Source organism: Ciona intestinalis, chromosome 2 (genome assembly GCF_000224145.3).
Source record: "Ciona intestinalis chromosome 2, KH, whole genome shotgun sequence".
Classification (NCBI taxonomy): Eukaryota; Metazoa; Chordata; class Ascidiacea; order Phlebobranchia; family Cionidae; genus Ciona; species Ciona intestinalis.
In genome coordinates, this window is record NC_020167.2 from 7,185,632 (window position 1) to 7,201,719 (window position 16,088).

Here is a 16,088-nt window from a genome sequence, read left to right on the forward strand (position 1 = left end):
TCGGAACCACTTCAAATTCCAATGCACGCGGAATTAATAATTATTTCTTGCCGCTTTTGATTGGTTGGCGGTTAACACTAGCCGTCCTTGCCGCCTCAGTTTTAACTTAGTATTCACTTTAGAATTTAGAATCTTAGATGGTGATAGTTCTGCACCTAAATGGATTATTCTTGCTTCTACTACAAGAATTGACGAGTTAAGTTGGTTAAGGTCTAGCATTGTATTCCTCTTTCTATTAAGAGTATTTATACTATTAATGTATTATTTGTCAAGTGATATTATTATTCCTAATATTATATTAATACTACCGTAATTTTAACATTATTATTTCACTTTCGGGAATTGCGCGACGGTTCTTTATTGCGTCACAGTATACACGTCACTCGCGTCGCCACATTGATTTGCACGAATGTCTATTACGTCACCAGCGCTGCGTTCCAATACGTCACAAATGCTGCGTCCCTATACGTCACAATCGCCGTCGCAAATATGCTTCCTGACATCGTGTCCTAACGCGCGCATTCGCTCTCGCTTACAACAATCACGTCATAGTTACGTCATCGCTTTACCACGTTTGCTTATGACGTCACAACGTAGATTTTTTTATTCGTTAGTATTTTTCCATAGGGCCGCATAATCGTTTATCACTTTAACTTGTAAGCGTAAGTTATATTTTGCTTAAACATGTTAATTTAATACGTATATATTTTATATGTTAAAACCTACATATTTAATTTAATTTTATACTTTATACGAAGTAATTTATTATTTATTTTATATTTTAATTACGTTATTTTAATACACATTTTAAGATATATTTACATTTTAATACACATTTTAAGATATATTTACATTCTAACTTTAGATATAGTAGGATGGGGAAGGTGGATTTAGCACATGATATACAAATACTCTGATCGTGTTTTGAAAAATAACTGCGGTGTATTTAAGCCGTGGGTATACGGTTTTATATTTCCTTGAATGTTCTTTCTTTACGATACCAAATGGGACGAGAAAATAGAATGAAATAATGTCCCATCTTTCCCCACTCTACCCTACTTTACTAATTTAATATATTAATTTAATAACATTCGTGCTATAAGCATATATAAAGAAAGAAGATCAAAGAATTGGTAAGTTAATTCACAATAGGCATTGTTACGTACACCAGTTATTGTTTAGATGACGACATGAATGTGACGTTACAAAGTGGTGATGCCGCGACAGAAGTACCCACTTCGTAAGTTGTTTATATTAATGGTTTGCGGTGGTGTCTTTGCCAATATATCTTAATTTGTTTAATAAATACAACTGAATATGAGTTAATTTATTATGTATTTTAATAATTTAAAATTGTTGGATATTTTAGAAAATGGTACGTGACGTCACAGAGGATCAAGCGTCCAGCCGCACAATATACGTAAGAATAAAGGTATTTATGACGTAAGATACTGCCAAAATGAATTTTTAAAGATTAGAATTGTTACAGAAAAGTCTTTAAAGCTGCAGAAGAAAAGCACAAGGTATATACATTATCATTGCTATGTAGGTTGGGGTAAAATGAGATATATGTTTTCACTGTATTTTATCCTCCCAGCACTTGATAGTAAACAAAGAGTTTTTACAGAATTATAGAACCGCATTCCCACGACTTTTAAAAATAGCGTTGTTTAAAATATAAGAAGCATTATGTCCTAACATTTGCTGGATCTAATTATGCAGGTTGTTATTTTTTCAATCTATATTGTTTAATGTTTTGTATTGCAGACGAAGAACAAAGATAAAGACGACGAATATGGATGCCGGTTTGAGTTTTAATTAGGCCTAAGAGTTGTGTGTTGTTGGGGTGTGGTTGCTGGAGCACTCTTACGGTGTTGCCGGATTTGTGTTTGTGTCTTATTTTTGCTGGACCTAACGTTGCTGCCAGCCTTTTTGTCAGTCACTACTTTGGTGCATTTGCATGTCACTGAAATATATGCAATGAAACTATGGCGAACATCTTGCTGGATCGGATTTTGCTGTTGTACACTCTATTGAGTACTTCTTCTGCAATCGATTCCTTTAGCGGTTCTGTATTGTCCTAATCGCTTGGTATGAACGACATGTTGGTACACAACTACTCGAATAATATTAACACGCAGTATAATATTCGCATAAAAGTAGTTTATATAATTCCAATAAACAATTTAACATTTAACGCAATAAATCTAGCCATGTGATGTAACTTCTATTTGGCATGTATAGCGTAATTGGGACGATGGCCACGTCTCAAGTATGCTATACAGTCGTCGATACGGTGGGTGAGTATTGTCATGACCTGCGTTCGGTGCGGTTACGTCAGTTTTGGTTGAGTTACGTCACGGTAAGGTTGGTGCGTGGACGTCGCCGCCAGTGATGCTACGCTCGGTCATTTAGGTCACTGTCAATGCGGTTCGTAACAACCTGACGCAGTTTCGTAACGGTCGAAGCGGTGCGTAACATCCGAACGATATTATATTGTGTGAAGATAAGATGAGAGTATCGCGGTACCAACATGGCGACTTGTCAGGTGATTTGGGACGTGAGGAGCCGTTATTGGCTTCGACTCCTTGTTGTCGAACATTTAATATGGTGTACACTACAGATGATTATCTTTCGGGATTTGAACCATATTTTCCTTGAAGATGTTTCAATAATGCTGTCCGCTTTATAGTTTATTTATAACCGTCCATTTTTGGTTATGATTGAGCTGTTGTGTTCATTGCATGTTTTGTTGCACCTTTTTGTATTTGCACCTCGTTTTATTATTTTTTTTTTGTTTTTGTCGTCGTTGTCGTGCACATGTGTATGTGCATTCGTTGTTTCATTTTTGTCTTTTGGGTTTCTTTAACCTGCGTGGACAGTAACATCCCGCAAGGGTTTCTCACCAGAGTAGAAACCCACTACCATTGGCTGGGGGCTTGTCGTGCCGTAGTGGCTTTCCACCAACGCCAGCCACATAAATTATGAAGGTATTTTAATCCTATTTTCATTTTTCAGACATTTTTCAGAAGCAATATATTTAGGAGGGCAATTTCCAAATGTTGTTATAAACTGCTTATATAATAAATATAATAATTTTAATAAACAAATTTATTGTAAAAACCTTTTATCTTTATTAAAAATAAATTGAAATGCAGTTGGCATATTGCTTGCGTTATTCTAGCTGAAGTTTTAGGTTAAGATAGCTAAATTAAGACGTTCGCATAAGCATATTGGTTCTTAGTCGGTATAACACGGGTGGTGTTGTGTATCACACACCTCGTGCACAACCAGATATTAAGACATCCAGCAATTGCCGTAAACTGTATGGCCCAAAGACACATACCCCCACAACGGTAGCAGCGGCGAGCCTTGGATCAATTACCTCGGCGTTAGCGGAAGACACACTGATCATTACACCACAGTGCCGGACATAACTATGCACTGCAATCCTGACCCTTTTATCTAAAACCTTAGAATTACAATCAAACTACGCAATAAAGCAAATCAAATGAAATTGTGTTTATTTGTGCACGGAATTCGATTACAAATGAAAGTATAAAAAATAACAAAATACTTGTTTACTACAATGACCAAACATAGCTTTGACATGACCAATAACTCGAACACAATGAATAGGTAATAATACTTGATAGTAAACAAAGTCACAAGGGGTAATTCAAATGTACCAAAGTTCACATTGAAAAGTAGGCACCGCTAGAAAGTAACAAATATATAAAGGCACTTAGTATTGTACCGTATACAGAACATAACTCTCACAATGGGAAACAATTATTTGAAAATGAAACACAATTTTTTGGCACTTCATTAAACAAAATCGAAAATACTGAAAAAGTAAAAAGAAACAAATAGACATCAACTTGAGTTACTGCGATGATGTGAATCTCAGCGTGAAGATGTGCAACAAATGAGGTGTGTTCATATGATTGTGATTCGTGAGTCTATCATACAGTTGATGAAGTATTCAAAGTTGACCTGAAAGGATTTAAAACACTCTAGTTTAGAATATTGTTGTTGTTGAACATAATACTTTTTCTATATTACTTCTTCCACCAGGCATAATGTAAATAGACTTTTAACAGTTGGAATAAAAACATAATGTATTTTCGATTTTTTGTCTGCTATCCAGCAAGACTTCACCAGAGAAATAATATATCTTCGCATGTGATGAGATTTCAGCAAGATATATGGACCCATACAGCAGACGAATCATTGGTGTCAAAAAAAACACTGACAAACTTACCCTACTAGGGGTTGAACAACCTTTTGATTTGAATTCACATCTGATTTTCTTGCTTTGTTGTCGATAGTGCTACGATAACCAACTTGGTAATCAACTGTGGATAAAAAACAGATTTATTTGTCTGTAGAGTAGAGTGTATAGTCACTCCTTTTATCTAAAACGATATTTTTTTTGTTTTATCAATAAGCTAGTTTTAACAACTGTTGTTTTACTGTTACTACCCGTTTTTTTCGCATTTGTAAACTCTCAAGCTCTTCATTATCATGACCAAACGGCGAACAGACAAAATAAGTTTCATTTATTTGTTGAGCAGCTAAAGTAGCAAATAATTAGTAATTCAAACTTACATGTCCTCTCATCTTCTTTCATTATCCCAACAGAATAACTTGCAAAACTGAATCCAATCACCTATATATGACAGCAAAGTTACTTAGCAAGCATATACAACAAAGGTTACAATAAAATAGCAGAGACAAAAATGCCGAAGAGAACAATGTAGACTGCTTGAAATTGAATGGCAACTGATTTTAAATCTGTTCTTAAGTAACTTGGCTACACTAATAGGTAAAAAAAATGATGCTGTTTTTACGTTTTTTTTATTACTGTCTTTTGTTCTATACAAGGTAGCCATAACATTAATATATACATAACAACTTGACTTACTGCAAGAAGTAGCTGAACACCCGATTGTAGAATCTCAATATATTCGAACCGATATATACAGAACTTATCTTTTGAGACTGCCTCTGCTGCACAGCCAACTGGGTGGGTTTTGAACCAGGTGTAGTTGTCATTCAAACCCAAGTTTAAACTTACCATATATTCTGCCTGAAATAAATAACAATGTGTTAGTTTTCCTCTGCATGGACGACAAACCTACCTTGGATTTAGTTCACAGGATTAATCAGTGAACATTATAATCAATAAATTAGACTTGTTTGTTTCACTGGATTGTGGGTTTAGTTATCCCTGCCTTTCCTAACACAAAAATTTAATGCCTGTGTTCATGTATTATGACAAGGAGCTGAAATAAATATCTTTTATTATACAATTGGTTGGACTCGATTTTTGTCTGTATGTTTTCGTAGCAGACTTTTACAGTATTTCTTTACATAAGGATCGTTCAACTCTATTAGCATCAGGGTCAGATTCACTCAGAATTTATTATAGTCATAAAACCAGGAGATTCATGCCGAAGATCAAATACACCTAGGAGATTTATGTAAACAATAATTACCTACCAAGCTTAAGTTCCCAACCCCAAAGTAAAGCAGGATAATGTAAAGATTCCAACCCAACCAAATAAGCGACCATGCAGCATACTGTGGGAAATAATTTAAACTGTGAATATTTTTCAAAACATTTTACACCAAAACATTCGCACATAAATTGACAATGTATATTTTTAGGTTAACCTATAAAGAACTTTATTTTTAAACTTGTGTTGATATAATACATAGGGCAGTTGTGCAACTTATTAGTGTACCATATGTTTTAAGTCACCACAAATTCTGCACAATTTAGCTTTACTTGGCACTAGTAAAGAATCCTTCGGTACGTCACAGAATAGGCTGGTGGAAAGTGTTAGTGGTTGGTAGCTTGAAATTATTACTTACAGAGTTATATTGGGTTAGGCAGATAACATAGGAAGAGGATTCTTCAGTAGCAACGTTTGCTTTGGTATTTAGTTCAACTTACCACAGCTATAATTCTTCGTTTCTGCCGGTACGCCCCGAAAAGTCCAATAATCACTCCAGCAATTTGACAAAAGTTCACCACAATCGCTCCCCATTGTAAAGCAAGGAAATCAAACGTTTGGCGAACAGAAATGGTCAACTAAAAGTAAGTAATGTGAAAAATATTATATAAAGTGGGACATTATTATTGTGATCATATGCTAAATGATGCCAATATTTATAAAAAGGAAGTTTACAGAAACATTGTAACAGTAAAAAGAAACATTGTAACAGTAAAAAAACAGCGAATGTAAAGGACAAGATTATATACAGCACTTAACACTTTTATGAATTACTTACCAACTGAATAACACATATAGTGATTAAACTACAGGCGGCAGAGGCATGGCATCCCATAACGGCAAGTAATATTCGTAGTTGTAAAATCCTTGATCACACTTTCTCCGTTTGCATCAACAGTCTCTCTGAATGGTGTAAGAACTGCGACGTTACCCTGCCATTCAGTGATAGTTGCCGCCGAAATGTTTTTTCGACCAATTACCAATATACAAATCCCTAAAGTTTGCCTTTTTTGTTATTTTTTACTGTTATAAATTATTTTCTTTGTTTTCAAATATTTTGTTGTGAAATAAGAGTAATAGTTGTCTATTAGATCCACGGCTCCCCAAATCGTTTCTATATTTTCAGGTTTCTATGTTATGAAGAAAAGGGAGATCCCCGTAAATAATTTTGTATTTGTAAAATGTGTATAAGATTTACATTAATTGTTTTGTTATATATTTCTTGATTTTAGTTCATATTACTGATTACAGATATTGTAGACACAACCAAGATGTCTTCTTTAAGCAAAGAAGAATATTTAAAACGGTATTTGTCGCCGGCAGACGCAGGAGAAAAGCCCAAGAAAAAGAGAAAGAAAAAAGTGAAAACCATGTGAGTTTCATTGAATAAATACCCTTTATTTGATTTTATATAACTTAGAACTGTTGTTGTCAAGTGTAATATAAATTTAAAACCGATCTTTCAGGATATTTATTATTCCACCGAGGTTTCACTGTTCTGTTCTTTGCATACATTAACGAAACTCTTTCATATTCTGAATAAATCAATATAACTTGCTTTATCCTTGCGTGGCCAGAAAACGAATGTTGATATAACACGGGTGTTCAGTTTCAACCACTGCATGCCGCTTAAGAGAATGAATGATTGTAACTTGCTTTATCCTTGCTTGTCCGGAAAATGTTGGTCGTTATAAATTTTAATTGTGTCTTACTATTCTGTAACTATTTTCCAGCCAAGGAAAAGGATTCAAGATAGTTGATGATGATGCAATGTTGGAAGAACCAGTGGATAATGATGAGCTGGAAATGAAATTTCTGGTCAGTAGCATCAGCCTGCTAGCTTTTAAGGAAAACTTTTTTAGATTTAAAACTTGTAATTTTGCAGACAGAGGAGGAAAAACCGGTGATTGAAAACTTGGATGTGAGGACGGAAGAAGAGAAAGAACTTGATCGTTACCGAAGAAGTAAGATGTGGAAAGCTATGGGAGCTTCAGAGGAAGATGATGATGAAGATGGTGTTGTCAGTCTTGCTTCCGTTAAAAAGAAAAGAAAGAAAGAGAAGAAGAAGCGATATGATTCGGATAGTGATATAGACGTACCACGTAAGAAAGTTAATGAAAGTGACAGCGATCTTGATGTTCCACGGGGAAATACAATGAACAAAGTCAGACATGATTCGGACAGTGATTTAGATTTACCTCGTGGTGGGGATTCACGAAAGAAAAGTAATAGACACGATTCGGATAGCGATATTGATGTGCCTCGTAATAAAACTACAAGACAGCGAAGGGATAATGATGACAGTGACCTAGATCTGCCACGAAATGGCAGACGAAATAAAAATGATTCCGATAGCGACCTTGAGGTTACCAGAAGGACTAAATCAAGTCGTGACAATAATGATCAACGCAGTAAAAGAAACAATGAAGCATCGAAGAAACATTCAAAACACTCACGATCACGACACGACAGCGATTCAGATATAAGTGTGGAGAGAAACACACGACACAACAATGAAAAATCTATCGACAAAAAGAAGGTATTTTCTAAACTCCTACCCGTGTTGTCCCAACCCGAAGGCATTTAACTTTTTTTAGATTTTTTGGTTAAGATTCTATAAATCAATTGGTATTCCTCTAAGTGATTGCTGGATGCAGTCATAGGCCGCATTAATCAATGAAGTTCACTATTTTTTTCAACTAAGATTATGTCGGTATTTTAGCAATGTCACCCCAGATTTAGGGCAAAATTAAAAGTTTTGTTTATATGTGCATTAATTTTAATTTTTATAGAAGGGTATGATTGGTGGGGGAGCTGGTGGTCTTACAAGTGTAACTGATCTTCGTAAAGAAATGGAGGAAAGAAAGAAACAAGAATCTGAGCTCGACAAACTTGCTACTGAATATAAAAACGCAAGTATGTGACAAAATCTTAAACTGTTGATGTTATTATGGCTCTTCTATATTAATATTCTAATTTTATCACTTTATATAACCTTACTACATATCATATGGGGTTACTAGGGGTCACTTGGGGTTACAAGGGGTCATATGTTACACAGGGTCAGGGTTACTTTATTAAAGCTTCCCAGTTTCCATGTAGAGTAACTGTAGCTGGACTTTATTTTTAGCATTTATTTTATTTTTTAAATTTTAGATATTTTTTTACCACTTCAGTATCCATTAGGTAATGTGTTTATTTTAAAGAAATTTTTTTCAGAGGCTGTTTATCGAGAGAAGGGCACTGGTAAACGAATTGACAAAGAGAAAGAACAAAAAGAAAAAGACGAGAAGGCGGAAAAGAGGAGACAAAAAGAAGAAAAATATAGCAGATGGGGTGGCGGGTAAGATGTAGTTAAAAAATTGTTTTCACCTAAATGTTGAACTCACTCAGTTGAAGTAACAAATATGACCCCAATAAAGAAAGAGCGTCGCAGGCAGGCAATTTACACATTGGGATAACATTGTTGAAATGCACTTACACCCATAGTTTCAATCATCATTTTATGTAAAATAACATTTTTTGCTATGTATAGACACCTAACAGCAGGTTAAAATCTGGTTAAGATAATAACATTCTAAAACATATGATGTGACTGCTGTTTTAAAATCACTCTGGTCACACATAACATTACTTCTGCCTCTGACCATCTACTTGTTTCAGTGTGAAGCAAGCTGAGTTGAAAGCATCAGCTGTTGCCGACACGATCCATGAGTCCAACAAACCTCTTGCTCGTTACAACGATGACGAAGATCTTGAAACGATGCGTCGAGCTGAGATGCGAGCCGAGGACCCCATGGCCGAGTACTTTGCTCGAAAGAAGAAAAAAGAATCCGGGAATAAACCAGGTCAGTTATCACTATCAGTAGAAAATCCTGAATTTTTGGTGTAATGTGCCAATCCTGGCTTAAATCCTAGGACCCATAGTGGGCCATCCTGTGGGACCTCACTCACATAACATAGAATAAAATAATGTGTATGCAACTTTGTGGGTGATTTTTATTCTAAGAGAACAACGGTGTACAAATGTGTAAGAAGTACAACGAGTTTAACTACCTTGCTATAAATACTTAATGTTGTAACGACTTATGTGTTTTTCTGTTAATTCTATTCCTAAAACATAACATTTTTTCCGTTCTCTTACAATAACAATTGTGATATCGAATTAAAAATAGTGTAGAGATTATAATTAACAGCTAAACGACATTCCTTATAAGGATAAATAAATTTATAATTATGTAACTGTGTGGCAAGATTGATTCTGTTAGGTAAGCACATAATGTCCCATATTTCCTAAAAAAACGACAGTCGATATAACACGGGTGTTTCATACACCGCATTACTTTGTGGGTGATTGTTTTTTTACTGAACGTTTCCCATCTTACCCAATGTATTATATATGTAACTCAATCATTACTATACGTCACTTCAGATCTCCCTAAATACCGAGGACCCGCGCCCGCCCCCAACAGATTTAACATCATGCCAGGCTACAGATGGGATGGCCTGGATAGGTCAAACGGCTTTGAAAAGAAATATTATGAAAATATCTCCAACAAACAAGCGCTAAAAGACGAGTTTTATAAATGGAGCGTGGGTGACATGTGATGGAAAGTCAGAAATGTCCTTGGCTATGTACTTCCTCTGAATTATGCATGTGTTGTACAATCATGGCGATATCAAAACAACTGTCGTTGTTTTTAGAAGAATTCCTTGATAAGAAGTCCAACCGAACATGAATGTCTGCATCTCAGCTATTGTTTGCTTGCCCACAGTGATGTCATAGTGGTCCTTTGTCGTCATAATTGCTTCCACCAAGCACAAGGAGTGTCTTTCCAAACGTTAATCATCTTAGAAAGTTTGTTTGGCAAATTCTTCTGGCAAAATTTGAGATCCACGTTTATTCTTTTCAGCGATTGACTTCTCCCAAGTTTGCTTGATATGTGGATTCCCCTAAAAAATTTTAAAACCTCATAAAATTAATAAATCTATTCTAACACGGCATCCAAAGACCAAGGTCAGGGTAATTAAAACAGCAAAGAAAAGGAATTACTGTTTCTGGTTTAATATTCAACTAAGATAAAAATCGGAATCCGGTGTTTCGGAATAAGTAACAGACAAAAAAGTCCAGCAAATTGTATAACATAAAAGATATATGTATTTCGCCTAAATGGCGTTGTCAGTTTGTTATTCAAATGGAATCTTAGAATAAAAATCATAATGCAAAATATGGGGAAAAGAACCAGTTGCTTAGTGTATTTCCTACCTGTTTCCATATATACTCAGTACTTGCAGATTTTCAAGGGTGTTTAATGTAGCCGAAATATGGGAAATTTGATTTTGTTCTACAGCAATAAACATAAGCTGTGGTAAACAACGCAAGGAATGCGGCAGCTCAGTCAAATTACAATTTCTCATCAGTAAAACCTGGGAACATTGTTTTGTTGAGTAGAAATGAATGTAAACTTACTATATTGCGTGGCCGGAACGACCTATGAGTTACCACATATGGAATTTATTTATCTTCGTGTAGCCGGAAAACGACAACAGTCGTTACAAGACGGATGTTTTGTTTCACACATCTCATGTCAGCTTAAGAATTACCAGTATCACGTATGTAACTTTGTAGACATTTTTTGTATGGCCGACAATTTAGACAGCTCTTTAGTGACTACATGGTAGATTGAAGAAACTGCAGTTAATGTCTCGCTCAAGTACACGTATACGTTCACAATGGTAGCAGCGACAAGCCTTGAACCTTGTGGCCCAGGGGATATAACTTCGACGCTTCCATCGCTGTGTATCCAAAGACAAAATAAAAAGATTTTTCCCAAAAAATAATCACTTACAAATTTACATACGTGGTAAAGGTGCATAAAACGGAACATGTTACAACAACTGTCATTTTCCGGCCGCGCGATGACATTCAGTTCCTAATCAAGAGTCTATCGATTTTAACTTACTTCTAGTTTATCTAATGGCGACAAATCAGTTATCGGTTCCAGTAAAGGGTTATCGTCTAGCACCAACACCCTCAATCGTTTTAATTCGAACAATTCATTTGGCAAAACTTCAATATTGCAACTAGAAAACACATTTTTAGTTTAAATATTGTAAAATACAGCAAGAATGGGTTTACTGTGCGGTAAACTGAGCTATTATGTTATGTGGTTTTCCGATTTTTTGGGCACGCAGATATTTTAGTATGGTGGGGTAACATGGAACATGTTTTCACTTTAATTTCTCATCCCATTTAATAGTAAACAAATAACATTAAAAAAATATAAAACCATATCCTCACGACTCCCATAGACCGTTGTTAATTGTTTAAAACACTATCAAAATATTTGAATTTTATGTGCTAAAGGTGTCCCGTCTTTTCCCACTCTATAATACATACCTGCCGATGTTAAGGTGCTGTAGCTTTGATAATCGACCAAGATCCGAGAAATCAGCCAAGTAAGGATTATTGTAAACCTCCAGCGCACGTAGTTGAATGTATTCCAGCATGTCGGATGGAAAGCTAAGACTGAAAATATTTTCAATTTAATCTAAAAGTTTAGATGCAAAATTTTATCGTTTTTTTTATTCTCACGTGATGGGAATACTTTTCAGGTTATAACATAGGTGTTATGTCGCGTACTATATTAGGGCTATGGGGTATGATGGATATTTTCTAATCATGTTTTTTTAACAATGCTGTATAAGAGTCGTGAGAATACGGTTATATAGTTCTGTAAATATATATGCGCATCGGGCACTCCTGGTTTCGAACTTTTACCGTCAAGGATATAACGAGTCAGGCTACATCACTGTCAAGTTTTCTTTATTTATAAATATTAACCGCTGGCGTTTTATATTTACCGAATTTCGATCTTCCTAAATAACTTGACGAGCCGTGATTTTCGTTCCTCATTAACTGGTGTCAGGAACAGAATCATGAAAGAGTTTCCTTGTCAGGCAAGACCACGGTTTATTAAACACAAACCGTGTCACAGACTGTATTCAGTGCACCGGTGTCGTAAAAAATGTTCCGGGCATGATATTTGGTCCGACCTTTAGCGCATATATGTATGTGTATATTGGCGCGTTGCGGGCAAATACGCAATAATTGCAACCGGACCATATTTTACCGTATACTCGGAACAAAAATCTTGGAAACTTTCTTTAATCAAATCTTCTGATCTTAGGTGTTGTTTTTTTTTCACCTTGTAAGTTGGCAGTTCTTCATCGCTGCCACTCTCAAGAGAGGGATTTTCCCCAGAAACTTGACGTCATCTAGTCGTTCATTCCCATCAAGTCTTATTGCTTGTAGTAATTCCAAACGAGTCGCATTTTCTGGCACATTCTCTAGTTTTGATTTTCTTAAATCCAGTGTCCTAAATTCCGAAAACAGTTTTAACGCCTTGGTAAAGAAGAAGTAATATCTGTCATTCGCCATTCGCCGTGGCAGCCGAGTGGACGGTATTCTTGTATAAGACATTTTATGAAAAATGCGCCTAACCAGAGGTTCCTATATTGGTTATCTAAATTATCAGCTATACGGTACAACAACCAAAAAGAAAAAAAAGTCCTAAATTAATCATTCACAAAGTTACATACATGGTAACTCGTAAGCTGGCACGAGGTGTATGGGAAAAAACACCCGTCCCCTAACGACCATCATTGTCCCCCCGAATAAATAAGTTACATTCATTCGGCATTCATTCAAATGCATTGAATTTTGACTGCACAAAAATTTATCGTCCCCGCATTCCTCTCACCACACATCCACGCCTTAATAACAACGGTGCGGAATATTACGGATTAAAAATCGATTATTGCAACGAAATGAAACCACAACAGTTTCCCACGAGGGAGGATACGTGACCAATATACGATAAATCATATCATACTGTTTGCTTAATATAATGAAGATAAATTCGTAATTATAGATATGGTTTAACAAACAAATATAGAATTATTCATCCACGCGCGGCCAAAAAAACGACGGTCGTTATGACATGGATGTTTTGTTTCATTCACCGCATGCCCGCTTACAAGTAACCACGTATATGTAACTTTGTGGATAATTCATTTTGGGACCATTTTTTAATTTATGGTTCAAGCAATTTTCGCTATGTCTCTTGCGCAAGTACACGTACATAACACTATTTCGAAAATACAATAGTAATCCCAGACGATTTAAATATTCTAACCTATGACGCAAGACTTTACTTACTGATACGTGAACTTGGTATCCGGCGAAATGACCCACGTTCTTTTTGACATGAGCGACCGCAAAACTTTCAAGGTGAACCTCATTTTAACCGAGTGACGTACATCGTCTTGCCGTTTGCATTCTGCGGTAAGTGAGCGAGCGGGAGACGGGGAGAGGTGAGATCTCGATGTAACCTAAAACGGCGCATATAACGGTTTAAGTTGCTTTTGGATTTATATTACTGTGGGGTAAGAGGGATACATATAATATCCCATTTTGAAAAAAAAGGACCACCTTACTCGAACATAAAATACCCTAAATCCATTTTTAAAAGAAATATAGTAATTTGTTTATATTAAAGCTTTTTTTTTTCTTTGGCCACGACAACAAAAAAGATCGTATTATTTAAAAAAATTGAGTTTGCCAGAAAAGCGACAGTCGTTAACCTCGCACACTATAAACACGGGTGTGGAAAACGCCGAGTTAAAGCTTGGCTGTTAAAGTCAACTGTTAAACGTACCTGTAAATTTTCACTTATGCACTGCTGACAGGCAGAGTTGAATTTCGTCCCAGATTTTGTAGATTGGCGATCGACTTCTTTTAACAACGTCATTTAGAACAATACAAGTAATTCTCAGCCTACAGATCTGTCATCACTAACACTTACATTGGTTCACGCCTCTTAACAGTCAAGTACCTCACTTATCGCTCAATCCCTGAAGCGTAAAAACAAAATCGTCTCTTTCATTATTTCTTTCATGTATAAAATACCCTTCGCCATCTGCGTGCAAAAGCATAACCACAACAAGCCATAATGTTTCCGAAACTCTCACCGAAAAGCGGCCGCCTCACACCCGAGTGTGGGCTCGAGTTACTCATATTTGATGTGAACATGATATACCAGCAACTGTAATACCTTCTATATTTAATGAGACTCTTCGCCCGTGTATGTCAAACACAAGATTAAATCAAAACCGTTCAATAATTAATGCGTCAGATTTACAAGGCAATAGTTAACGTTTTGGCCAATACACGTTGTCAGCAATGAATCAGCAGTTCTGTGCCCCACTGACCTTTTGCACATATTCCTTCAGTCATTGTTCCAGCCATCCTTTATTGGCATACGGTCCAATTTACAGTTAATAATGAAAATTTGCATTTATAGTAGGCCGAAGTAAGATGGTTAATAAACTTCTACACGCATTCCCAGAGTCATTGTTTCCCAGCGAAGTCCATTTTAGATTGACACGATGCTTTTTTCGATTCACATATTATGAAATTTTACATTTATCAGGTTGGGGTAAAACGGTCCTTTTTTTTATTTTTTTATCATCCTATTTGGTAGCAAACAAAGATAATTGACCGATTATGTAACCGGTTCCTCACATGTCCAAAATACGATTAGGAAATATTATATACAAACAGTATCCATCTTACGCAACAGCACTATACATACATACGCACTTACCAACTCGTTTAAAATCATAAACCGTACTGTATATACAACACACAGCGTGTTTAATATGTAGGTACATAGAGCGCATTATGGCCAAGGGCAACAAATTTATAATTTGTATTTTCAAATTACCGCCATTAACAGTACCGTGTTGCTAAATGTCCCTTTTGTTCCGTTATCATAATTTTACGGAATAAAAAGTTTTTGTATCTTCTCAGTGTACCACTGCGGTTTAAATCTTATAAGCTATAACGAAAAGAAGAAAAAACGACAACTCCTTAATCGTACCATATATGAACCACATATATTGCTATATAGTAATCAAAGAACATTCAAAGAATTATAAAACCGTTTTCTCACGACTCCCATAGACCTTTGTTAATTGTTTAAAACACGATCAAGATATTTGGACATTTTGTGCAAAAGTTGTCCCATCTCCCTCGTCCTATTATACCACAAAATGATATACGATAAAAAGTCATAAAACATGCAATATCTAACTCAAGCTATATAGTCCTGATGCTTACTCAAATCTTAACCATCTACTAAAACAATCCACTTCGTCCTTTTAAAGCAATCAATGTAAATCTCACCACGTAGTAATTTAACCGTCAATTAATCACCCGTTAGAACGCAATCAATAATAGGGAACATGCGGAGAGCATCAAATTAAAATAAAAGCCGTTGTTGAAATGGCTGTTGTTACGGCACCTGGATTAGAAAAACACTTCATTAATTTAAGTAATTCGTCAATTGGATTGAACCTTTTATTTCATTTTTTTTAACTTAATTTATACCATTTTTTTCTTTTTTTTAAAGTAATTTCACACTTTAATTAAATTGTTTACTTTTATTTGTTTCTAATTTAGGCCATTTTTTTCTAAATTGGTTCCTCACTTTAATTGAACGT

General features: G+C 35.6%; 3 protein-coding genes and 1 long non-coding RNA gene across 5 annotated transcripts; 2 read left to right on the forward strand and 2 right to left on the reverse strand.

Moving 5' to 3' along the window:
- The first annotated feature begins 876 nt into the window (after positions 1-876).
- LOC104265430 lies at positions 877-1,781 on the forward strand. The gene is made up of 4 exons (XR_717152.3): positions 877-1,240; positions 1,370-1,432; positions 1,490-1,523; positions 1,768-1,781. It is a non-coding gene; the product is annotated as an uncharacterized LOC104265430 (long non-coding RNA).
- Positions 1,782-3,507: 1,726 nt separating this feature from the next.
- Positions 3,508-6,511, reverse strand: LOC100186478 (sodium/potassium-transporting ATPase subunit beta-1-interacting protein 3-like). Its single transcript, XM_002132104.5, has 7 exons — positions 6,301-6,511; positions 5,963-6,100; positions 5,506-5,586; positions 4,928-5,092; positions 4,612-4,672; positions 4,265-4,358; positions 3,508-3,996 (listed from the first exon to the last, which is right to left on the reverse strand). Exons 1-7 carry the CDS (start codon positions 6,355-6,357, stop codon positions 3,966-3,968), a joined length of 627 nt encoding a protein of 208 aa, XP_002132140.1. The 5' UTR covers positions 6,358-6,511; the 3' UTR covers positions 3,508-3,965.
- A 185-nt stretch (positions 6,512-6,696) lies between these two features.
- Positions 6,697-10,568, forward strand: LOC100184101 (BUD13 homolog). 2 transcript variants are annotated; one of them, XM_009859433.3, is made up of 7 exons: positions 6,697-6,894; positions 7,256-7,340; positions 7,408-8,061; positions 8,318-8,438; positions 8,742-8,865; positions 9,186-9,370; positions 9,955-10,568. In XM_009859433.3, the coding sequence occupies exons 1-7, from the start codon at positions 6,794-6,796 to the stop codon at positions 10,128-10,130; spliced, it is 1,446 nt and encodes a 481-aa protein (XP_009857735.1). In that variant the 5' UTR covers positions 6,697-6,793; the 3' UTR covers positions 10,131-10,568. The 2 variants fall into 2 exon arrangements, with proteins under 2 accessions (XP_009857735.1, XP_002132143.1); XM_002132107.4 differs by having other exon boundaries at positions 6,699-6,894; positions 8,315-8,438.
- Positions 10,069-14,438, reverse strand: LOC100177837 (leucine-rich repeat protein lrrA-like). Its single transcript, XM_002127036.5, has 7 exons — positions 14,243-14,438; positions 13,744-13,916; positions 12,731-12,901; positions 11,923-12,051; positions 11,486-11,606; positions 10,789-10,949; positions 10,069-10,475 (listed from the first exon to the last, which is right to left on the reverse strand). Exons 1-7 carry the CDS (start codon positions 14,333-14,335, stop codon positions 10,322-10,324), a joined length of 1,002 nt encoding a protein of 333 aa, XP_002127072.3. The 5' UTR covers positions 14,336-14,438; the 3' UTR covers positions 10,069-10,321.
- Positions 14,439-16,088: the final 1,650 nt, after the last annotated feature.